Genomic DNA, 25,398 nt, shown 5'->3' on the forward strand with positions numbered 1-25,398 from the left:
TCAATTTTCGCCAAAAATGTAATTCCCAAATCTACCTGCCTGTAGCTCAGGACGTGAATCAAGGATATGCATATTCTTGATACCATTTGAAAAGAAACACTTTGAAGTTTGTGAAAACGTGAAAGGAAGGTAGGAGATTATAACACATTAGATCTGGTAAAAGATAATACAAACAAAAAAACATGCGTTTTCTTTTTCATCTTTGAAATGCAAGAGAAAGGCCCTACGTTAACATAGGAACCGAGGTGTAATTTAGATTTTGTCCACAAGATGGCAGCAGTGTGTGTGAAAAGTTTCAGAATTACCTCACTGCACAACATTTTGCATCAAGTCTGCCAGGAGTTTGCCCAAATGTGCCGAATTGGTACATAGTTGTAGAGAACATGCAAAAATGCTATGGTAATATATATATATATTTTTTTATACACTCCCAGGAATGTCATACATGATGGATCATTAGCTTCTCTACAGAAAAGACACATCTAGATGGCCGGGCCATTTGTCCATTAAAATAACATCAAATTGATCCGAAGTATAGTGTAGACATTGTTAATGTTGTAAATGACTATTGTAGCTGGAAATGGCTGATTTTTTATGGAATATCTACATAGGCGTACAGAGGCCCATTATCAGCAACCATCACTCCTGTGTTCCAATGGCACATTGTGTTAGCTAATTCAAGTTGATCATTTTAAAAGGCTAATTGATCATTAGAAAACCCTTTTGCAATTATGTTAGCACAGCTGAAAACTGTTGTCCTGATTAAAGAAGCAATAAAACTGGCCTTCTTTAGACTAGTTGAGTATCTGGACATCAGCATTTGTGGGTTTGATTACATGCTCAAAATTGCCCGAAATAAAGCACTTTCTTCTGAAACTCGTCAGTCTATTCTTGTTCTGAGAAATTAAGGCTATTCAATGAAAGAAATTGCCAAGAAACTGAAGATCTCGTACAACGCTGTGTACTACTCCCTTCACTGAACAGCGCAAACTGTCTCTAACCAGAATAGAAAGAGGAGTGGGAGGCCCCGGTGCACAACTGAGCAAGAGGACAAGTATATTAGAGTGTCTAGTTTGAGAAACAGACGCCTCGCAAGTCCTCAACTGGCAGCTTCATTAAATAGTACCCACAAAACGCCAGTCTCAACATCAACAGTGAAGAGGCGACTCCGGGATGCTGGTCTGCTAGTCAGAGTTCCTCTGTCCAGTGTCTGTGTTCTTTTGCCCATCTTAATATTTTCTTTTTATTGGCCAGCCTGAGACATGGCTTTTCTTTGCAACTCTCTTTTTATTTAACCTTTATTTAACTAGGCATGTCAGTTAAGAACAAATTCTTATTTACAAAGGTGGCCTACACTGGCCAAACCCGGACGACGCTGGGCCAATTGTGCGCCACCCTATGGGACTCCCAATCACAGCTGGTTGTGATACATCCTGGATTTGAACCAGAGTCTGTAGTGATGCCTCTAGCACTGAGATGCAGTGCCTTAGACCGCTGCCCCACTCAGGAGCCCCAACTGTATATCAAACCAGTTGCCGTGATAAAAGTGTTTTGTTCTTGTGCACTATCCTCAAACAATAGCATGGTATTTTTTCTGTAATAGCTACTGTAAATTGGACACTGCAGTTAGATTAACAAGCGTTTAAGCTTTCTGCCCATATAAGACATGTCTATGTCCCAGGAAAGTTGGCTGATGTATACAGCGTTTTCTAGTCACATTATCGCATATTGAGCAACAACCGTCCCGGTTTAGGGACACCGATCTAAATCGGGAGTTGCTCAGTATTAGTTTAATTGGATCATAGCACCATGTTGTTTGTGGACCCCCATTGAGACAACAGTCATTCTGATTTCATGTTGTGTTATTACTTTGTACTCCCGCTGCTTGTTCCTGTGTGAATCTCCCAGTTCGGAGACAGGAGTCATCCTACTACAAACAGATAGGAGGAGACACAGGTTCCACAGGTGTCTGGGGCTCCTCTGCCTGCTGAGAATCCTTGTTGAGGATGCCCAGTAGCAGTCAGCAAGAGAGAGACGGAGAAAGCAACAGAGAGAGAGAGGCGGAGAGAGAGACTGACAGAGATGGAGAGAGAGTGAGACAGAGACAGGGACAGAGACCGAGAGAGAGACAAAAAGAACGAGAGCGAAATGGAGCAGGGAGACCGGGGAGCGGGAAAATGCCTAGGGCTGACGTCTACACAGGTTGGCATCTGCTGGTCTGTACAGAGGTTGGCATCTCCAGGGACACCTCTTCATGTTTACTCAAGACAAATCTCAGACTACTTTGCTTCTCATAAACAAACTTGATTGCAATTCATAAATATATTATCTACATTTATTCAAATGATGAGGAAGGAAAGTTGTATTATATAATTTTGGTCTCCCTGTTTGTAAAATATTAAGCTTAGATTTATTACCATCAAGTCAACAAAGGCTTTATTGAAATGCTTTTTTAAGCACCTCTGTGAGCATCTGCCTGTTTTTCATGAACTTGAATAAGTTCTTCTTATGTCCTATTTGTACTTAATTATCTCTAGAGGCTAGCTGTTAAAGGTGCAATATGCAAAAATCGCTCCGCCATTTCCTGGTTGCTAAAATTAGAATAGTTCGCCTAATTTCAGTTTATGTAACAAAACATGCAATTTATAGTGTAGAGAATAATTGTACCATCTAAACCGTTGTGAAATATATTTTCAATTACCCAAAGAATTGTATTTTCAGCTGTTTGAAACTTAAGAATGGGAACCATAGAAACAGCGCACATCCCAGACTTACATATTGCAGCTTTAAGAGAATAAATAAGAACAGACATTGCTTTCAGGTTTAGTTGTCCCTAGTTTTTGCCTCAATTAATGACTTGTTTTGGCAAAAAATACTTCGGTTTGATATATAGGTCTCCAAAATAATGCTTAACGCCAATGCAGTGCCAGTGGTTATGTGTGTCGTGTGTCAGTTGATGACTGTCTATTTCCATATGATTGGGCCTGTGAGTTCTTCCTTCCTTACATGGGATTGCGGGCAGGGGAGGAGCAGAGCGGAGAACCACCAAACACAGGCTTCTGATTGGAGATGGCATAGGTGTACTGTAGTGAACTGCCCTGACTTGAACAAGAAGTGACTACAGTCTTATGCTTGGTTGTCTTGACTTCTTCTTCAGCAATATCCAACAGATTGCACATCTCTTAATCTGTGGCGTGGCTTGGCTTCAGAAGACAGGATGGGGAGGAGAGGCTATAGAGAGAAGCTATAAAGGTCCCTCCCCTCTAAAGAGAGGGATAGTGAACACAAAAAGCCCATAACACCATCCCCAATTCACCTTAGCTGCGTTTTCTAAACAAATCTTAACTGTCATGACAGAGAGGAAGCATGGTTGAAATACAAATGACTGAGAGTGACATTCAAAGTGTCTTTTCTTAGTGCTCTTGCCTATGCTGTTTTCATGTCACCCTTAGATGTCCCAGTTTCCTACAGCCGGGCTGTTTTGATGTGAAACTGCTTAGTTTTCTTATAGGTGGGCTAGAAGTCAACAGAACCTCACGTACGAATGGTTATCGCTTAGTGGTTGTGTCAAACGTCTGTTTGATCTTCATTTTCATGCGCCGCATTAGCCTGTTGGTCCAGTTTGTTTGTGCTTTAGCCAACTTCTCGCTGTGTTCATTCATTTTGCTGCCAAACATGTATGGAGACAACGATAGGAAGAGCTAGAGAGAGCTAGAGAGAGCTAGAGAGAGCTAGAGAGAGAGAGAGAGAGAGAGAGAGAGAGAGAGAGAGAGAGAGAGAGAGAGAGAGAGAGAGAGAGAGAGAGAGAGAGAGAGAGAGAGAGAGAGAGAGAGAGAGAGAGAGAGAGAGAGAGAGAGAGAGACAGACACTTCAGAAGGCTGTGGATACTGACTTCTGAGATCTGTAACCCAGTGAGGGTTGGATGTGATATATGTAGCTGGATGTTGGCCGGGTTTGCTTTCACTCCTCATGCACGAGCAGGCATGGAACACTGTGAGCTCCATGGAAATGGCTGGCTGGGGTGTCAGCGCAGAGACTGACCACAGTTAGAATTATACATGAGAACAGAGATAACACTAGGCAAAGTGTGTTGAAGCTGTGGATGGATGGATGATACCCCTGAAGGTTTGTTAGAAAGGAAAGTTGAGCAAATGAGAACATGCACAGATCAGATCAAATACAATGACTTTTGGGTAATATTTCTCCAGGTTTCTCAATTTTAGATGAAATGAGGAGGTAATGATTTCAAATATTTTTTGTGAAAGAGAAATTAAAATGAAACGAAAACGTTGCGCTTCTCCTTGGTCTTGCAGACATCAGCTTATAGTAATCCCCTTTACAAGGTGAAACAACAAGAAACTCATTGTTTCATTCTTCTTTTCTGAAGTGCTTCCAGCTTTCCTCTTCTGAATGTGTATTGAGCTGCTGCTTGGGGAGTGTTGAATTTCAATGGCTGGGCCATGGTGGTGTGGCAGCAGCCAATACTACCAGGCTGTGATTCACAAATACCCCGCCTCACAGTACCAATGGAGTCGGGAAGAATAATAGGTGCTACCCCAGAGGTACATCTTTGGATAATGAACCATTTCAAACATACTGCCAGAGCTAAGGAAGCCTGAAAATGGCTGCATGGCTCAATTTCACAGCATGCCAAGGTGTGTGAGAGAGAGAAGATGGTGCTGTGTGTTCTCTCCTCACCTATTATGAGGCTGAAACAAATAGTGCACAATGCTGCTTTCTCCTATCTTCACAGCGAAACAGCATTTCCCATTTCTGTTCCATGGCAATTTGAATAATCAATTTGATATTGTTCATCCTGTTTCGTTCACTTTTTACATCCATTTGGAGAACAGAAATATAAGAATATGACAAAAGGTTCAAGTGTACTGTTTGAGTAAAACACACCATTCCATTTAGTGCAGCCCTGCTATTTGGTGTGCTATTTATGGAGATACTACAACGATTATAATGGATCCTTGATCCATCAGTATGATCCATTTGTGTTTTTCTCAGTACACTGTTAAGGGGTTACTCATTTTACAGTGACTTAGGCAGCTGGTTGTAAAACACTTACTGTAATTTAATTACAGTATCAGAGCAGGTACTTTCACAGTAGTTAACTTTTTAAGGATCGGGGCAGCATTCGTAATTTTGGATGAAAAGCGTGCCCAAAGTAAACTGCCTGCTACTCAGGCCCAGAAGCTAGGATATGCATATAATTGGTAGATTTGGAAAGAAAACACTCTAAAAACTGTTAAAATAATGTCTGTGAGTATAACAGAACTGATATGGCAGGCAAAAACCTGAGGAAAATCCATCCAGGAAGTGCCATTATTTTGAAATGGCTGTTTTTCCAATGAAAGCCTATCCACCATTTAAAGGGATAGGATCCAGATTCCGTTCCCTATGGTCGCGGAACATAAAGTCTGTTAGTGGGTCCCCCGCTGGGGTCAGGTTCTTGGGTCTGGGCTTGTTAAACTGTGGTCTCAATACTCCATATCACAGGTGCCACAATGCGTGAGCTGGGGATGATGGGCTCGGGGTCCCTTTTTCTCGTTAGAGACATCGTGTTGGCGGGACAGGGTGTCTGCTTTCTGATTCTTGGATCCTGGGTGATAGGCTAGTGTGAAATCGAACCTGTTAAAAAACAGAGCCCAACTAGCTTGGTGACCGTTCAACCTCTTGGCTTCTTGAATGGAGACCAAGTCCGTCACAAAAGGACGAGGTGCCCCCTCCAACCAGTGTCTCCACCCCTCAACTGCCAAGAGCTCCCGGTTGCCTATATTGTAGTTGCGTTCCGCTGGCGAGAACCGCTTGGGTGTAGTTTCTTGTCCTCCTCGTTCTGCTGTGAAAGGACTGCCCCTGCTCCGGTGTCTGAGGTGTCCACCTCTACTACAAAGGGACAAGTAGGATCAGAATGAACAAGGATGGGTCCGGAGGTGAATTGTCCCTTGAGCTCCATGAATGCCCCGTCAGCCTTGGGAGACCAGCAAAAACTGGGACTTGCGGGTTAGGACTGTGAGAGGTGCTGCCACCGCACCAAAGTTGCGTATGAAACACCTGTAAAAATTGGCAAACCACTGGACCTGCTTGAGTAAGTTGGGATAGGGCCAGTCGGCGACCGCCTCAATCTTTACGGGGTCCATTTGGATGCCTGCGGTAGAGATAATGTGACCCAGGAAGGAAACTTGGGATATGTGGAACTCTTCTCTTCTTCTCTATCTTGACGTATAGTTCACTCTGCAGGAGGCGTCTCAGGACTTGGCGGACATGCAGTATGTGTTCCGGAAGGGTTTTGGAGAAGATTAACCTGTTAGGGCTAGGGGGCAGTATTGACACGGCTGGATAAAAAACGTACCCGATTTAATCTGGTTACTACTCCTCCCCAGTAACTAGAATATGCATATAATTATTGGCTTTGGATAGAAAACACTCCAAAGTTTCTAAAACTGTTTGAATGGTGTCTGTGAGTATAACAGAACTCAAATGGCAGGTCAAAACCTGAGAAGATTCTGTACAGGAAGTACCCTGTCTGACCATTTCTTGGCCTTCTTTGCCATCTCTATCCATTACAAAGGATCTCTGCTGTTACGTGACACTTCCTACGGCTCACATGGGGTCTCAGAAGGCGGCAAAAAGCTGAATCGTGGCTTTGCAGGCTCTGGCTGAAAAAAAGTAGCGCGTTTGGGTAGTGGCTGGTTACAGTACTGTGAGACTCAGGCGCGTGCCCGCGTCGACCGAATGCTTTGTTTTCTTTCCTCTGTTTACCTAAACGGAGATTCCCGGTCGGAATATTATCGCTTTTTTACGAGAAAAATTGCATAAAAATGGATTTTAAACAGCGGTTGACATGCTTCGAAGTACGGTAATGGAATATTTACATTTTTTTTGTCACGAATTGCGCCATGCTCGTAACCCTGATTTACCATTTCGGATAGTGTCTGGAACGCACGAACAAAACGCCGCTATTTGGATATAACGATGGATTATTTTGGCCCAAACCAACATTTGTTATTGAAGTAGCAGTCCTGGGAGTGCATTCTGACGAAGACAACAAAGGTAATCAAACTTTTGTAATAGTAAATCTGACTTTGGTCAGGGCTAAACTTGGTGGGTGTCTAAATGGCTAGCCGTGATGGCTGGGCTATCTACTGAGAATATTGCAAAATGTGCTTTCACCGAAAAGCTATTTTAAAATCAGACACCTCGATTGCACAAAGGAGTTCTGTATCTATAATTCTTAAAATAATTGTTATGTTTTTTGTGAACGTTTATCGTGAGTAATTTAGTAAATTGTTAGTAAATTCCCCGGAAGTTTGCGGGGGGTATGCTAGTTCTGAACGTCACATGCTAATGTAAAAAGCTGGTTTTTGATATAAATATGAACTTGATTGAACAAAACATGCATGTATTGTATAACATAATGTCCTAGGTGTGTCATCTGATGAAGATCATCAAAGGTTAGTGCTGCATTTAGCTGTCTTCTGGGTTTTTGTGACATTATATGCTAGCTTGAAAAATGGGTGTCTGATTATTTCTGGCTGGGTACTCTGCTGACATAATCTAATGTTTTGCTTTCGTTGTAAAGCCTTTTTGAAATCGGACAGTGTGGTTAGATTAACGAGAGTCTTGTCTTTAAAATGCTGTAAAATAGTCATATGTTTGAGAAATTGAAGTAATAGCATTTCTAAGGTATTTGAAAATCGCACCACGGGATTCAACTGGCTGTTGCGTAGGTGGGACGAATTCATCCCGCCTAGCCCAGAGAGGTTAAGATGTCATCGAGGTAAACAAAGACGAACCGATTCAACATATCCCTAAGAGTATCATTGACCAATGCTTGAAATACTGCCAGTGAGTTCGATAATCTGAAGGGCATGACTAAATACTCATAGTGGCCACTAGGGGTGTTAAGGGCAGTTTTCCACTCATCTCCCTCCCTGATTCTCACCAGATTGTAAGCGTTGCGGAGGTCCAGTTTGGGGAAAAATTGGGTCCCTTGGACCAACTCCAAGGCGGAGGACATCAAGGGTAGGGGGTAACGATTCTTGATCGTAATCCAGTTCAGCCCTCTGTAATCGATGCAAGGACGCATGCCTCCATCCTTCTTACACCCGAAGAAGAAGCCTGCACCAGCTGGGGATGTAGAGGGGCGAATGAAACCTGCCTCCAGCGGATGTAATTGCCCATGACTGCTGCTTCAGGTGTCGAGAGGGAGTACAGACGGCGCCGGGGAGGTGTGGAGCCTGGTAGCAGTTCTATGGCACAGTCGTATGGACGATGAGGGGGAAGGGTGGTGGCTTGCCTCTTACTGAAGGCTTCCTGGAGGTCAAAGTATTCGAGAGGGAAAGCAGAGAAGTCTTGGTGTTCAATGGATGCAGGAGGACACGGCAAGGCTCAGTCTAGCAGGTGTCCCATGGACCAGGAAACGAATGGGTTATGTAGCGCTTGCCAGGGGTACCCTAGGATAAGGGGATCTCGGGAGCAGATATCAACAGAAAATTAAGAGTCTCTGAGTGGTTCATCCCAACCTGCAGTAGAATGGGCTTGGTCTGATATTCCACCTCGCCAGAACCAATGTGCCGTCCTTCAAGGGCTTGAATCTGCAGCGGGATGGGACATTTCATGCAAGGGATTTGTAATTCTTTGGCGAAGTCTTGATCAATGAAATGATCCGCTGCCACAGAGTCCAAGAATACTTGAATCTGGTGCTGACGGTTGTCCGAGTGGAGGATTGCAGGTAGTGACAGACAGTGACTGGGTAGCTGGGATGATTCTGCACAGCTCGTCAGGGTTTCCCCTTGTCCTGGTGAGCCCTGGTGGTTCCCGTCAGCTCTAGGCATGCAGCACGGAGATGACTAAGACCTCCGCAGTAGAGGCAACAGCCTTTGCACAAGCTCTGTGGGCTTGGGGTGCTCAGGAAACCAGGATGCTGGAGTGGTGTCAAAAGACCGCTGTCTCACCCATTCTCAGATACGGTTGTCAATCCTGATTGCCAGCGTTATTAGGGACTCAAGGTCCTCTCCCAGTTCTCGAGCTGCCAGTTCATCCTTGATGGAGTTAGACAGACCATGGTGGAAAGCGGTTACCAGTGCCTCAGTATTCCACCCACTCTCGGCGGCGAGGGTGCGGAACTCAATGGCAAAGTCAGCCACTGGTCTGGCACCCTGGCGGAGTCTGAATAGTCGGCTTGCTGCTTCTCGTCCGCCGACTGGGTGGTCGAAGACTCGACGCAGCTCGGCAGTGAAGGCTAATATGGAGCTGCAGGATGGTGGCTGCTCTTCCCACACAGCCGTTGCCCATGCCAGGGCCCTGCCCGAGAGCAGAAAGATGATGTAGGCGATCATAGCCCAGTCGGTGTGGAGCGAGGAGGACTGTAACTCGAACACCAGAGAGCACTTAGCAAGGAAATGCTTACATCCACCTGGGTGGACGTCATACCGCTCGGGGGCTGGGATCTTGGGTTCCCAGTGCAGGGGCCCTGGATGAACTACGGTGACGCCTGTAGCAATGGGCGATGAGACTTGTGCATTGGATCCTCCTCAGTTGGGAGCGTGCTGTGGTTGGAGGGAATCCGTAAGTACCTGGAGGGTCTCTGAGATTTGGGAGTTGTTCTTGCTGCCGTGCCAACAGTGCTCCTTGGTGGGTTATAACTTCTTAGATCTGGTTGATCTCTGCTGGGTCCATGTTGGGGCAGCAGCTTGCTGTGAGGGGCTGAGGTTGAACCCAGGTGCAGAGAATTGACCAGACAAGGAATCAATGATTTGGATTAACGTAAATACTTTTATTGAAAAGCAAGAACATAAGGATAACAGTGATAGTGGGAAAACAAGAAAACACTGAAATCAAGCTACTGCAAAGGGAAACAGAAAACACCTCTCTTAAAGGGAAAACATAATTAGTAATAGGACACACCTGAGTGTCATTAATGTCTCTAGGACGGTCTCTGTCGTCCCCTGGTGACGGGTGGAACCATGGTAGTTATGATGTATGCTTCCCAAATGGCTCCCTATTCCCAATTTAGTGCACTACTTTTGGTCAGGGCCTATAGGGCTCTAGACATTTGGGATGCAGAGTAACTTTCTAAAACAGTCATAAGTAATTTTCATTAAGACTCATGCAGCATATTATGGCTAATTAATTAAACTAGCTGACTTTGTGATAAGAGTCAGTACTCAATACACTACCGCAGCTTGCAAGCTCAAAAAGCAGAGCTGCCAATCACAATCTCCTCAAAGTCATTCCATCTACTTGGACATCCATGGTGTGAAGACAAGACGACGCTAGCTGTGTTTATAATTGCTTTACACTCAGAATAGCCTGGATGAAGATGAAACCCGCTGTTCATTCCTTAATCCCTTCAATAAACAATAAACAGTAGATGAATGATGTGAGAAAGGCTGCTACTGGTTACCCGTTTCAAATAAAAGTGCACAAGATGATAAATGTCACCTCTCATTTTGCAAAATAAATTTGAATTGTCCTATGTGAATATTATTTAAATAGAGTAGGGCAACAGTGTCTGTATTCTGTGGCCACAATGTGCTTTGTTCTCAACATTTCACTGATACTCCTCTCATTGAGGTCTTTAAACATATTCAGGTGGAATAAAGTACAGTTCATGTCGTTTGTGTGTGATCTTACGCACACACACACACACACACACACACACACACACACACACCACACACACACACACACACACACACACACACACACACACACACACACACACACACACACACACACACACACACACTGATGTCTAATGTGAAGGTCAAAGTTTTGTCTGTTTTTTGGGGGTATGAGAGAGACGAGAGAGAGCAGCAGTGATTACAATGTCTGGACCACTCAGTGCCTCCCTGCCTGCCTCCCTGTATGGCCTCAGCTGACAGCAATAGAATGCATTGACCTAGTCTATATTAGGACCAACTTTTTGTTGGTTACTCTTGCACTTGCTGTCCTACTTCCCCCTATGTGCCTGGAGGTAGATTCGCCAGAGTCATTTGTGGCTTTGTCCCAAATAGCACCTTATTCCCTATATTAACTGGCGGACCGCAGACCGGATCGGTCAGGCTTCGACCCATGGTTTCATATAAACACACATAAGACATGGAAGAATGCGTAGAATTGCAGGAAATTAGCTTTAAATATGCTAAATGTTATCTCCGCCAACAAGAGGGGTGTGAACATTTTGGGGTCGCATAGGTTGCAAGGTGGAGGTTTGTTACTACGCCATCCGGACCTTTGCCACCTAGGAAATTTGTGTGTATGGATCTTCTCAAATAGTACTTGAGTACCCATGCCCTATATAGGCTGTGTAGTGCTCTATAAAGGGAAATGGGTGCTATTTGGGACACAGACACAATATTGAGTGTTCCTTGGCCTACAGAATTATCCTCATATCAGCTACTGTATGCAGACCTACAGAGTCTCCAGGAGCGTGCATGCACACATGCAAGCACACACACCCTCTCTGCTGGAAATCAATGGGAACCTAGACACAGTCTGGTTCATTGGACAATGAAACCTGTTGTGGTGACTTTGATGCAGCAGCACTGGAGAAAAGAAACACAATTGCTGCAGCATGATGGTTCAGTGCAGTAATGCATAATACTGTATCTCTTCTTTTTTTGTAGCGCAAGGATATGGGCAAGGATATGCTTCTGCTTTGCTTAAACTGAGATGAAAATGTGCAGCTATGGCATTGAGAGCAAAGATAATTTAATGTCTGCAAACCAAAAATATTATTTTATTATGCCTCACATGAATGGGAATGAAGCAGTCAGTCTTCTGCTGAAATGCAACGTCTCTCATTTTTTCTCATTTTATCTCGTTATTTATTTTTCTCTCCCTCTCTTTCTCATCAACTAATGCTGTACATTAACCGAAATGTCAGTTCATTTTTGTTTTTTAAATAACTAATTGACCAACAAGTTAAATTATTTGAATTCCTTTTAGTAAAAAAAAAAGTTGTGCGCTCAACACCCCGTTTGTGCCATTTCTCTAGATAGATTTGTCTCTGGTACATGTTGTCCAGCTCATCGTAGTTACATGCAGAACACGTGGTAATTAACTACAATGACTAGAATCCATTGCGCCTACAGCTGCCTGTTCTCATTGGCCGTGTTCGAGAGGATCAAAACCGCAATGTATCATGGGTAAATTGTAACTGACTGACTGAACTACAAATAATTAGTTGTTATTTATGATGAAAGGTGATTTGTAGATCAGTCAGTCACTTGGAATAAAATAATAAATCATCAAATAAAATAAAAAAATATACACAACAACTTAAATATTTCCTTAAAGTAAAGTAATGTGAATAAGGGATGGCTTATTAATAAGTGATATGCAGTAATGGGTAGTCGCTACTATCATTGGGGTTTTATTAATGAAAAAGTAAAGTCATCATCATATATGATACTAAAAACAATTATGTAATATACATAACCAAAATATTTTGTTTAAGTAAAGTAATGTGAACAAATGATGGTTAGATTCTAATGGTAATAGTAATGTACAGTCACTACCATCAATTGTTTTATTCTGTGTTGCTACAGCGTTGAACCCACATAAAGCATTTTTTTTTTTAAAGAAAATCAAAACTGAAACTTTAAATCGTTCATTGCTGAGCTTTACACATATTCTCGCCGCCTATATGTAACGGTTTCATAAGAAGGATTTATTGCACTGCTACATTAATTACAGTCCTTCTATGTAAATGAAAATGCTAAGCCTAACCCTTCCTGTAACTATTGGTTTCATATGTAAATGAAAATTTGAAGCCTATCCCTTCCTATAACTATTGGTTTCATATGTAAATGCTAATCAATCAATCAATCAATCAATCAAATGTATTTATAATGCCCTTCTTACATCAGCTGATGTCACAAAGTGCTGTATAGAAACCCAGCCTAAAATCCCAAACAGCAAGCAATGCAGGTGTAGAAGCACGGTGGCTAGGAAAAACTCTCTAGAAAGGCTAGAACCTAGGAAGAAACCTAGAGAGGAACCAGGCTATGAGGGGTGGCCAGTCCTCTTCTGGCTGTGCCGGGTGGAGATGCTAAGCCTATCCTAAGCCTATCCCTTTCTATAACTATTAGTTTCACATGTAAATGTAGATGCTAAGCCTATCCCTTTCTATAACTATTGGTTTCATATGTAAATGTTGATGCTAAGCCTATCCCTTTCTATAACTATTGGTTTCATATGTAAATGTAGATGCTAAGCCTATCCCTTTCTATAACTATTGGTTTCATATGTAAATGTGATGCTAAGCCTATCCCTTTCTATAACTATTGGTTTCATATGTAAATGTAGATGCTAAGCCTATCCCTTTCTATAACTATTGGTTTCATATGTAAATGTAGATGGTAAGCCTAACCCTTCCTATAACTATTGGTTTCATATGTAAATGTAGATGGTAATGCTTCCCTCTTGACAGACGATTCTACCTAATGACTAAGTATTAACACCATTCAACCTGGCTGGCAGCACAGAAACAGTGTGCAGTTACCTCAGCATTAATTAGATTCTCTGCAATTACCCACTCTCATTTATCTTGTATTAATTAACCATGAAATGGTGATTGGCTCAGATTTTATGAAGGTTCATTTCCTGTTATATTTTGGTCTCATTTTCCCATTTATTTTCATTATTTATGGTATGAGGTATGAAATGATAAGAGATAGCCTGCTCTGCATTAACTGTTCGGGTGAGCTAGGTAAGGGAAATGTGTGTGCGTGTCTGTGTGTGCGTGCGTACGTACGTACGCGTGTCCCTGTCCGAGAGACAGAAGCACTGAAGGACATGCTAAGGGCGGGAGGAGGCAGGGGTGCTGTGTATATGTGTGTGTGTCATTGAGTGACTCACAGTGCAGTATCCAGGATGCCTCTCTCTCTCTCTCTCTCCACTCAGGTTGCTCTCCTATCAGCGCTCAGTCTGTGGGAGTGGTAGTAGTCTGCCATTTTTACTCACCCTTATTATCCAGACAGAAAGGAAGGATCTAGCCCAGATTAACAGTTCTGTCTCTGAGAAGATGTAGGCAGCAGGTGTAGGCAGCAGACCCTAGGTGTAGACAGAAGACCCTAAGGGGGAGACAGAAGACCCTATGTGTAGGCAGCAGACCCTAGGTGTAGACAGCAAACCATAGGTGTAGGCAGCAGACCCTAGGTGTAGACAGCAAACCCTAGGTGTAGACAGCAAACCCTAGGTGTAGGCAGTAGACCCTAGGTGTAGACAGCAGACCCTAGGTGTAGGCAGCAGACCCTAGGTGTAGGCAGCAGACCCTAGGTGTAGACAGCAGACCCTAGGTGTAGGCAGCAGACCCTAGGTGTAGACAGCAAACCCAGAGCCCTGGTCAAAATTTGGGACACATCCACATACTGTCTCTTGTAAGCCAGCAGACCTTAGGCCTAGCCTAGGCTTCCTACCTCAGGAATCTGTTCTGGCTATCTATAGAGGAGAACTGGAGATGTGTGTTGATGCCATGTAATGTGTGACCGTGCCTTAAAGTACAGCGTTGTGTCACAGTATGCTGTGCTGTAGCCAGATCACTACCCACTATCTCCACTGGGAGATTGAAGTGGAGGAGAATACATGCAAACAAGCGTTGCATTTTAGTCATAGATGGGCTCATCCAGCATATGGTTCTTTAAAATTCCTTTCAGTGCAGTGCTGTGAATGTACTATATGAGGGAAATGTATATGAGTAATGCTTTTGTGTCTAAAATGTAAACTGCTTGATTCCAGCCAGCAAAAAAAAGGTGAAATATGTTTGTGACTGTTGAATTGTGAAAATAATACATCACAATACAATGAGCTGAAGTAAACTTAAATAGGAATGATTTTGGTCTGAAGTTTTAATAATTTTTAATCAGTCTGCCAATGACCCTGCCTGGTGGGGTAGTTCCCTTGTAGAAATGGCTGCATCTGTCTCCCACGGCCTGGCAGCCAGGTGCATTTAGCTCTCTCGTTCTCTCCTTTTCTCTCTCGTTCTCACTCTATCCCTTTCACTCTCTTTCTCAATATATCTCTTTCTTCACCTCTCTCTCTCTATCTGTCTTTACTTACTGTATCTGTCTTCCTCCACTCTCTCTCTCTCCCCTCTCTCTCTCTCTCTCTCTGATTCCCCCCTCTCTCTGTCAGAATAATGTGTTTCTGCAGCAGGCGGGCAGCACAGATGGAGTCTCAGGGAGCGGTCCTCATCCCATCACTCCCCACTTTGTATTACTCCATACAACTGCTGAATTACCTCCATTTGCATCCCACCAGGAACCAAATGATCAAGCCCACGAGGAGTGTAGATTGCTTCTGTCCCCTGGAACTGTGGCGTATAGAGCTTACTGATGTGCTCAGTGTACAGCTGGCCCCTAAGCACCATGCGGCTCTAACCTACAGGGTATGGAAAGTATTTGCTGGGGCTGGTTTATACTGTACACCACACACAGTGTATACTTACACACCACGCATTGATGAATTGTGTCATTTTTTGTTATATTCAGGTGTCCATTTATCCCTAAAATGTCTGATTCTGTGCAGCAAAGCTTTGTGGGAAAAAGAAACAATATCTTCCTTCATGCAGGGAGAGATTTGTTTTGTTTTTACTATTTGTTGGCTGATAGCCTTTTTTACTGAACCTGTGTGTGTGTGTGTGTGTGTGTGTGTGTGTGTGTGTGTGTGTGTGTGTGTGTGTGTGTGTGTGTGTGTGTGTGTGTGTGTGTGTGTGTGTGTGTGTGTGTGTGTGCACGTGCGTGTGCGCGTGCGCGTGTGCGTGCGTGCGTGCGTGTGTTCCTTGCAGGGCAGTGAGGAGGGAGACGTGGACAAGAACAAGTGTTGCACACTGTGTAACATGTCCTTCACCTCAGCAGTGGTGGCACAGTCACATTACCAAGGCAAAATCCACGCCAAGAGACTAAAGCTGCTGCTTGGGGAGCAGCCTGCCATCACAGCAAAAGGTAGCTTCCGCTCTCTCTTTGTCTCTCTGTCTCTTTTTCTCTTTGTCTCTCTCTCTCTCTCTTTCTCTCTCTCCATCTCTCTAACTCTCTTTTTCTCTCTCTCTATTTCTTTCTCTATATCACTCTCTTTCTTTCTTTCTCTCTCTCTCACTCTCTCTCAATTTATTGGCATGAGAAACATATGTTTACATTGCCAAAGCAAGTGAAATGGATAAAGAAAAGTCTCTCTAACTCATTCTCATTTACAGACTAAGCAGCTGCATTTTGTTTCCCTGTGTGGTGACATCAGATAATCCGATGAGATTTGCAGTGACAGATGTGACAGAGATGTTTACCACACAGATGTATGTTACGACAGATGTGCTTGTCCTCACACACAAAGGTGCTAGCTTTGACAAGCAAACAAGTAGGCAGGCAGAAAGGCAGTTAAGCCACAGGTAGACTTTGGGATACCAGCTCACCTAGCTTGCTTAAACAAAGAGAGGATCTGCAGCTCGTGTGTGTGGACTGGTGAAGAATCTAATCTTATCATTTTTTTGTCCGTGGGTGTTTTGATTAGATCCAATCATCGTCTGCTGCAGCACCTCAGGGTTGAGGAAAGTCTGGACGATATTGTAAACCACAGCAGCTGCTCCCCGCACCGCAAATCTGTTTACAAATTGACAGTTGAGAGAATAATGAAAGCTGGCCATGGGGGAAATTAGGACTAGAAAAAATAACCACACTTTTATTTAATCAGATCACTCCACCTTATGCAACACCTGAGACCTGGATATCCAGAGAGGATGCAGGAGGTGAATACAGAAATCATCAACTTCGTTTATTTGGGGTATCCTTTCTCTTGAGAATATCTATACTGATGGTACGTTTTTTTTTTATTTGTCTGTTAATTCAGATATAGTGTCAAGCCCTCTGTGCTTTTTGTTTGAGTCTGTGCAATAGCCCACTATTGTTAGTTAGTGGAGAGTCAGACTGATTCAATACATGGTTTGTGTTAATAGAAAAGAGATGCCAAGGCCTGAAACTGCCACAATACTCACCGTAGCAGTCCTTGCCTGTGTCTCTGTCTGTGTGGGTGTGTTTGTGTGTGTAAATGTTTCTTTGTCAGTTCTATATGTAGCCAAAGAGTTGTACAAAATGCAGCACATAAAGCTGAAACATATCTAGGCCCTGTCAGTCACCCTGGAAGCTCAGTCTTGTTTTTCCTTCAGCGCGTTCTGTTCTGGGAACACTCTGCTTTCCTCCTCCTCCTCTCGTCTTATCCTCTATTCGATAACATTTTATTTGGATGGTCCATCTGTAAATGCTCTACAGACTATCTACAGACTATCAGTAACATTTCAACTATCTACTAACCCTAACCTTAACCCTTACCCTTATTCTAAACCTAACCCTAACTGTAACCTTAGCAAGCAGTTGCTTATCAACAGATGGACCATCCGGACTTTCCAAATAAACTGTGACCCCCCTTTCTCCCAGTGAGTCCACACTCAGGGTATGAGGGCAGAGCAGCAGAGAGGCATGCTGTGTCACCCTTTCACCGCACATCATCATCCATCGGCATTCACGCTGCCTGGCCCTCGGCCGTAACTGACCCCAGGAGTCAGGTCAAATTGTGTGTGGTACTGAAAGGACCCTAGTCTCAAAGAAAAACAATGGTAAAAGGAAAATGATAAACAAAGCAGCTGATTAGCTTAAAAGCTTTTTGGTCCACGAGTGACGTTTGTTTAACCCTGATACGTGTTGTTTTGTAGAGTTCACACATGGATGTGTTGTACACACGTACCACGTGTTACTCAAAATTGAAAAATCCAGTTAATATTCCCGCTATTCCATGATCAGACCTTGTGTCCCACTATGTGGCAGGAATTATTCTGCATTTAATATGCGCATTAGGGTATGCCTTTAAAGATAAGGCTTTTGTGCCTGTTTAGTATGATGATTATCCTTTGATGTTTAATAAGGGTGAGCATGGGCAGTATGCATTCAAGTTGCATAAATAATATGGTGGTGGAGACCTAGAGGGAGGGAGAGTAGTGGTCGCTTCCAAGCAGGGTGAGGCATGTCTCTGCAGCCCTCATCAACCATTACAGGCCTGAACCCCTCTCCTCCTCCTTGTCCCCCTTCTCCCTCCCCTCTTCCTCCTCCCCCTTGCTTCGTCCTCTTTGTCCTTCTCCCCTCCTCCTCAACCTCCTTCTCCTCCTCTGTCATGATGTTGGTGACATAACCACCTCCTCAGCCTACAGCTTCAGGGAGCTACTGTAACCCTGGTGCGGGAAATAGAGTATACTGCAATCAAGGTTTTACAATCAGTGGCATTATGTTTTGTTTCTGCTTGATTTCCTTAAGCTAAGGAAGTGCTCAGTGCTCTGCTGTGATATTTAGAGACAGCAGGGAATCAGCAGTACAGTAGCCTACTGGGTCATGTTAGTAAGGAGGTTACTAGGGGATGGAAGCGTTATTCCTCATAGAGTGAGCTGTGTCTCGCTCCTTCCTTCGTAAAACCTTGGTTACTTTACATAACATTTTGATTTATTTGGTATAACGTATGCTGATTGCTGATACTGTAAAATAGTGGTTAGATAAAACTCTGTTCTGCTGTGTCTGCTATTTCCGCTCATGCCTCCCTGTCTGTCACTGACAGATTCAGTCATTAACCACGCCATCTGTGGCCAATGGTTCGGAACAGAGGATGCTCCTCTCCCAACCGAGGGAGGCCAGACAGAGCAATCAATCGCACTGTCACCCAACAAATACAGCTAGAGCCACAGACAGACAGACAGACAGACAGACAGACAGACAGACAGACAGACAGACAGACAGACAGACAGACAGACAGACAGACAGACAGACAGACAGACAGACAGACAGACAGACAGACAGACAGACAGACAGACCCCCAGACCCCAGCCTCAGTCAGAGACAGAAGACCAGAGAGACCCCAGCCATAGTGTGCATCCCAAATGTAACCCTATTCCCCATTTAGGGCACTACTTTTGACCAGGGCTCATAGGCTATATTGGACTATATTGAAAATAGGGTGCCATTTGGGACTACCCCGTACTGTAGGCTGCTTCTCAAAATGGAACATTCTCCAGACGTGTTGATCTCTCTGCATTTTCATTTTGTCTGTCATTCACCGTCACCAAATCCACATTTCAACATGTTTAACCTACATCCAGAGGGGCTTTTAGTTCTGTTGTTTACAAAAACAACTTGTCCTGTATTACATGATGAGAAATGGAGATTGTAGCCACTGTACTAAACCCATACCCCACTTCACATACAGTAAACACATGAATGATTTAATATATAACACCTCCATTCTCCTGCAGAATGACAGGACAATCTACAGTATGTGTAGGTTGGAGATGCTAGCTTCTGCACACTTAAATATGCTAGCTGCTGAAATTAATGGATTTATTGAGGACTACTTTTGTGCACTACACCCATAGGGCTCTGGTCAAAATTAGTGCACTATATAGGAAATAGGGTACCATTTGGAAGGCAGAAAATGTCCGGAAGATAAATCCACCAGGGCATCAGGAAGCCTGAGCTTATTGATTTCTACATAATGAACATTATTGGAGTGGCCGGGTGCCTCTGTTAATCCTCCCATCTCCAAGGAAACTGTTGTTTCAGCCTTTCCGCCTTCAGCCAATAACACAAAACACAAAACGCCAGGATCTGCAGCTCTGTTGTTTCAGCCTTTCAGTCTTCAGCCAATAACACCTCACTCTGGCTGCGTCCTGAACGGCACACTATTCCTATTCCTATATATAGTGCACTACTTTCAACCGACTTTTGGTCGCAGTACTGCACTATATAGGGAAGAGCATTTACCCCCAACTAGAGGCGGCGCCTTCAGTTTCATTTGGACATCAGTGAGCCCCCTCAGAAAATACAATGGTGTTTGACGCCCTCTGGGCGCACACGCCCAACCACAACCACTGCTAGATCTGCTTATATTCAGGATAGCTTTACTTTAGATTCCCTCTCCTTTTATGGTATGTGTGTGATGAAGTATGACTGTATAAATGATTATGCCCTTTTAGTTGAACTCCTCATAGACATGGTTAGTTGTATGGTAATATGTGTGCATAATCACTGACCCATATACTGTTGCTACATGCTGTCACATGCTTCTTTAGTCTAAGGTTAATCGTTAGCACACTGAGCTGTCCAATTTCCGCCTCTGCTAATGCTGTTTTTGACTTGGGTAGCTCTGAATAAACGTTAATTCACCATTAGTATTCTTATGTCCCGTAATATCCCAAATGGCTAATCACTTTCTCCGAGCGCTGTCGCCAGCTTATATTGAACATTTCTGTCCTGTCTCCAAGCTCCGGCAGGCAATGAGCGAGCAGAATAGTTTCAATGTCATTTCCCTATAACCACAACAGCATAATGCTGGAATATATTTTCTCTGCATTTGGTTAAGTACTGCATTAATTCGGGTTAACTGTGAAATCATTTTGAGAAAGCACATTCTGAAGTTTATAACCTTGGGTTTTAGCATCATTACATCTAATGGAAAGGCTAGCTGCTGCACACTTAAGGATCCATTACGGTATATGATCCCAGGAAATGTACCATCTGAACCTGGATGCAGCACTGTATGGTTTACGCGTAGTAGTTTAAAAACCCTATAGCAGGGCTGTCAAACTCCTTCCATGGAAGGCCTAGTGTCTGCTGTTTTATTTTTTTTATTAACCCCTAGACAACCATGTGAGGGGAGTTCCTTACTAATTAGTGACCTTAACTCATCAATTAAGTACAAGGGAGGAGTGAAAACCCATACCGGCTATGTCTAATATACAGCTGTTGTGTTTGTTTGGTTTGTTTTTCATGGACTGCACAGCTTGCAGTGGTCTCGCCCGCTTGGAAGTGTGTATTGAGAAAATATTTAGTTTTCTTCTGTACAGGGGGGGATAAGGCAGAGGGGGATAGAAAGCCCTGAAGGGAAGGTTTTGTATTAACAGATAAATACACGGAATTCAGAACACTTTGATCCTTCTCTTTTTTGATCCAACAGATTCTGAATCTCAACAGATTTCTAACTATTAATTCTGAATAAGACTGCACTGTATATGTGTGCTCTGAATGCTGTTCAATATCCTGTTTTTATATGAAGCAAAAGGTGGTTATTTTCCTATTGGACACTAAAGCTATACCATAAAGAGGATGAAGATATTAGTTGGCCTTTGCTTCAGATGAAATGCAGCATGAGTTTAGTATCCTTAGCCATTTGGGTTATTTGCATACTGTACCTGAAAAAGAAATGACCCATCTCTCTCTCTCTCTCTCTCTCTCTCTCCTCTCTCTCTCTCTCTCTCTCTCTCTCTCTCTCTCCTCTCTCTCTCTCTCTCTCTCTCTCTCTCTCTCTCTCTCTCTCTCTCTCTCTCTCTCTCTCTCTCTCTCTCTCTCTCTCTCTCTCTCTCTCTCTCTCTCTCGTTACAGTTGAAGACAGAAGTTCACATACACCTAGGTAGAGTCATTTAAACTCATTTTTCAACCACTCCACAAATTTCTTGTTAACAAACTAGAGTTTTGGCAAGTCAGTTAGGACATCTAATTTGTGCATGACACAAGTAATTTTTCCAACAATTGTTTACAGACGGATTATTTCACTTATAATTCACTGTATCACAATTCCAGTGGGTCAGAAGTTTACATACACTAAGTTGACTGTGCCTTTAAACAGCTTGGAAAATTCCAGAAAATGATGTCATGGCTTTAGAAGCTTCTGATAGGCTAATTGACATCAATTGAGTCAATTGGAGGTGTACCTGTGGATGTATTTCAAGGCCTACCTTCAAACTCAGTAACTCTTTGCTTGACATCATGGGAAAATCAAAAGAAATTAGCCAAGACCTCAGAAAAAAATTGTAGACCTCCACAAGTCTGGTTCATCCTTGGGAGCAATTTACGAACGCCTGAAGGTACCACGTTCATCTCTTCAAACAATAGTACGCAAGTATACACACCATGGGACCACGCAGCCATCATACCACTCAGGAAGGAGACTCATTCTGTCTCCTAGAGATGAATGTACTTTGGTGCGAAAAGTGCAAATCAATCCCAGAACAACAGCAAAGGACCTTGTGAAGGTGCTGGAGGAAACAGATACAAAAGTATCTATATCCACAGTAAAACGAGTCCTATATCGACATAATCCGAAAGGCCACTCAGCAAGGAAGAAGCCACTGTTCCAAAACTGCCATAAAAAAGCCAGACTACGGTTTGCAACTGCACATTGGGACAAAGATCGTACTTTTTGGAGAAATGTCCTCTGGTCTGATGAAAAAGGGGGACGCTTGCAAGCCGAAGAACACCATCGCAACCGTGAAGCACAAGGGTGGCAGCATCATGTTGTGGGGGTGCTTTGCTGCAGGAGGGACTTGTGCACTTCACAAAATAGATGGCATCATGAGGACGGAAAATGATGTGGACATATTGAAGCAAAATCTCAAGACAGTCAGGAAGTTAAAGCTTGGTCGCAATTGGGTCTTCCAAATGGACAATGACCCCAAGCATACTTCCAAAGTTGTGGCAAAATGGCTTAAGGACATCAAAGTCAAGGTATTGGAGTGGCCATCACAAAGCCCTGACCTCAATCCTATAGAAAATCTGTGGGCAGAACTGAAAAAGCGTGTGCGAGCAAGGAGGCCTACAAACCTGACTCAGTTACACCAGATCTGTCAGGAGGAATAGGCCAAAATTCACCCAACTTATTGTGGGAAGCTTGTGGAAGGCTACCCGAAACGTTTGACCCAAGTTAAACAATTTAAAGGCAATACTACCAAATACTAATTGTGAGTGTATGTAAACGTCTGACCCCCTGGGAATGAGATGAAAGAAATAAAAGCTGAAATAAATAGTTCTCTCTACTATTATTCTGACATTTCACATTCTTAAAATAAAGTGGTGATCCTGACTGACCTAAGACAGGGAATTTTTACTAGCATTAAATGTCAGCAATTGTGTTTAAATGTATTTGACTAAGGTGCATGTAAACTTCTGACTTCAACTGTATACTAAATGTTATTCCATGCAAATTGGTTAGCAATGCAACTTAACACATACATCTTTATACATTCCCCCAGGGTAATAATAATATGAAAATTAATGTTATCTTCCCAACAACAATAAGAATAAATTCCAGAAATTCTATGGTGTCAATTATGTAGCGATGGTACAGTTTGCCATTAATTTTCGTTAGATTTATTTAACTAACCCTTTTAATTATTTGATTTAACCCATGGTGTATCACTCTAACGCGCATGATAAGGTTAATTAATTCACCTTCACATCTCATCAAACAGCAAAAAGCTTATCAGTGTAACAGACATTTATGTTCGAGGTCCATTAAATAACTACCGTGGTGCCATTTGGAAGAGATCTAGCTTACTTATGATGTCTCCTTTACTTGATGATAATGAATGACATCCATCAGTTCTGCTCTACTACTGTATGACTACAAAAAAAGGTATTTTACAGATTGCCTAAAATGCTAATGTTTTCCCCAGCCACCACTTTTTCAGAGGTGATAACAAATTATATAAAAACTTTACGTCTCAAATCTAATGACAGTGAGTGTCAGTCTAATGAGCTTTGTTTACTGCAAAAAGAATTTGAGGAAAGATATGACTGACACTTCCTTTGTTCACACAAGTAAACAAGGTACTGTAGATCCTTCAGAAAATACTCATTTGAATGACTGAAAGATGGAAAGAAAGCAAAGTGGCGAGGGGATGAAGTGGGAAAAAAGGATGGCAGTATTTCGAGAGAATTTTGACAATTTTATATTAATTCTTCTACTTGCCCCCTACCTGCTCCAAATGCACTGTTTCTTTTTTATTGAGTCCCCCTGTTACTTCCCACTCTCATTATATGCTTTCTTTGTTACCTTGCGGCAACAAAGTCAGTGTGTGTCCCAAATGGCAGCTGACTCCCTATATAGTGCATTACTTTTGACCAGGGCCCATAGCATATTCCCTTTGCCAATCAACAAAGTAGCTGTCCTTTGCTGCAAAGGTCACGAGTCCATCTTCTTAACGGTGTTATACCCTCCTCTGCCTGCTGTTTTCTCCTCTCCATTTGTTTTTTTAAATCCCAAGGACCTATACATATCTCTCTGCTCTGGAGAATGGATGGCTGTGCAGTTATTTACAGAGTCTGGGATCTCTCACAGAACAGTGCAGAACAGTTATCACACCCCAAAAAAAGGGTGAAGGATGGATGGGACTGGGGCCACCAGACTTTAGGTATAAATAGGTGGCTGCTATTGTAATTAATGAGTTGTCTGGATAACACAGGACTGGTGGTTATTAATAGTAAGCTATAAGGCTCTGATGTGCATTTTGGGTTGTCATTCTCATTGCTGTGATTACAGTGGGCTACAGAGAGCAACCTAAAGTAAAACTACTGTGATAATGGCTAATGGTGGAGGCTTTGTTTGCCCCATGGGCCCTGGTCAAAATAAGTGCACTATACAGGGAATAGGGGGAATAGGGGGCCATGTTGGATGTATCCTTTGATAGGGTCCTGTTGTCACAGTGGATAGCTTAATTTCCCCCATTGCTTATTTGCATCCAGTAAGCATGAATTATGAAGTTGTTCTAGTAATTTATGAAAATGTAGGATAAATATTCCTATCAAAGGTTTATTAGCATTCTGTGTTTTATTTCCTACTTCTTAGTCTAACCAGGACTGGAATCAACATACAGTCTCTATACATCACTACTAACTAAGATCACAATAGTAAATGCATTCTGTAAATGATTCACTCATTGACTAATATCTCTTGTAAATGTTTTCCTCTTCACAATAGAGTTACACTCACTGATACAATACTTCCTCATATATTTCATTTTAATGCAGGAGCATGCATCTACCTTCAAATTGATCAGAGATTAAATAAAGAACCACTGCCCTAGATTTGACAAAACAATTACTTTATTTATTTTCAGTCCAAAAACGACAACCTTTTCCTTGAGCCTGAATTTGATGGATGTTTTCCCTAAACCTCAGAGCAGCTCAGTCGATACTGTAACATGTCACTTCTGCTGGGGGAGGGTTGATATCCGTGGTGTAACAACAAGCAGACACAGTCAAAACCACTCAGGCGCCTTTGCCCAGCGCCTCTGCCCAGGCTGTACATTTTATGGTTCAACTGGTTAGCACATTAGGCTCCTGTCACAAAAATAATAACTGACACATTTTGGCAGTTATTCTTTCCTTCCGAATGGCATTTGACCAAAATGCCAATCTCAGAAGTTATTTGGGTTGTCAAGAGGAAAAGCTGGCCTTGTTGACCCAAAGTGTCATGCAATTAATCCCTTTTTTACACTTGCTACTTAAACTTTAAACCAACCTGAAGAGTCTAATGACAATAATTAGCATTTATGAAATGTGCCTTGGGGATCTGAGTGTTTTT

At 42.8% G+C, this 25,398-nt stretch overlaps 1 protein-coding gene across 1 annotated transcript in view; it reads left to right on the forward strand.

The window, feature by feature from the left end:
* The window catches only part of zmat4a (zinc finger, matrin-type 4a), a 154,956-nt gene that overhangs the window by 75,405 nt on the left and 54,153 nt on the right, over positions 1-25,398 (forward strand). The window contains exon 4 of the mRNA XM_014170990.3: positions 15,803-15,959. Within this exon, the coding sequence (XP_014026465.1) occupies positions 15,803-15,959 (157 nt within the window). The remainder of the gene's footprint in view (positions 1-15,802; positions 15,960-25,398) is intronic.

Source organism: Salmo salar, chromosome 24, assembly GCF_965601325.2.
Source record: "Salmo salar chromosome 24, fSalSal1, whole genome shotgun sequence".
In the NCBI taxonomy this organism is placed as follows: Eukaryota; Metazoa; Chordata; class Actinopteri; order Salmoniformes; family Salmonidae; genus Salmo; species Salmo salar.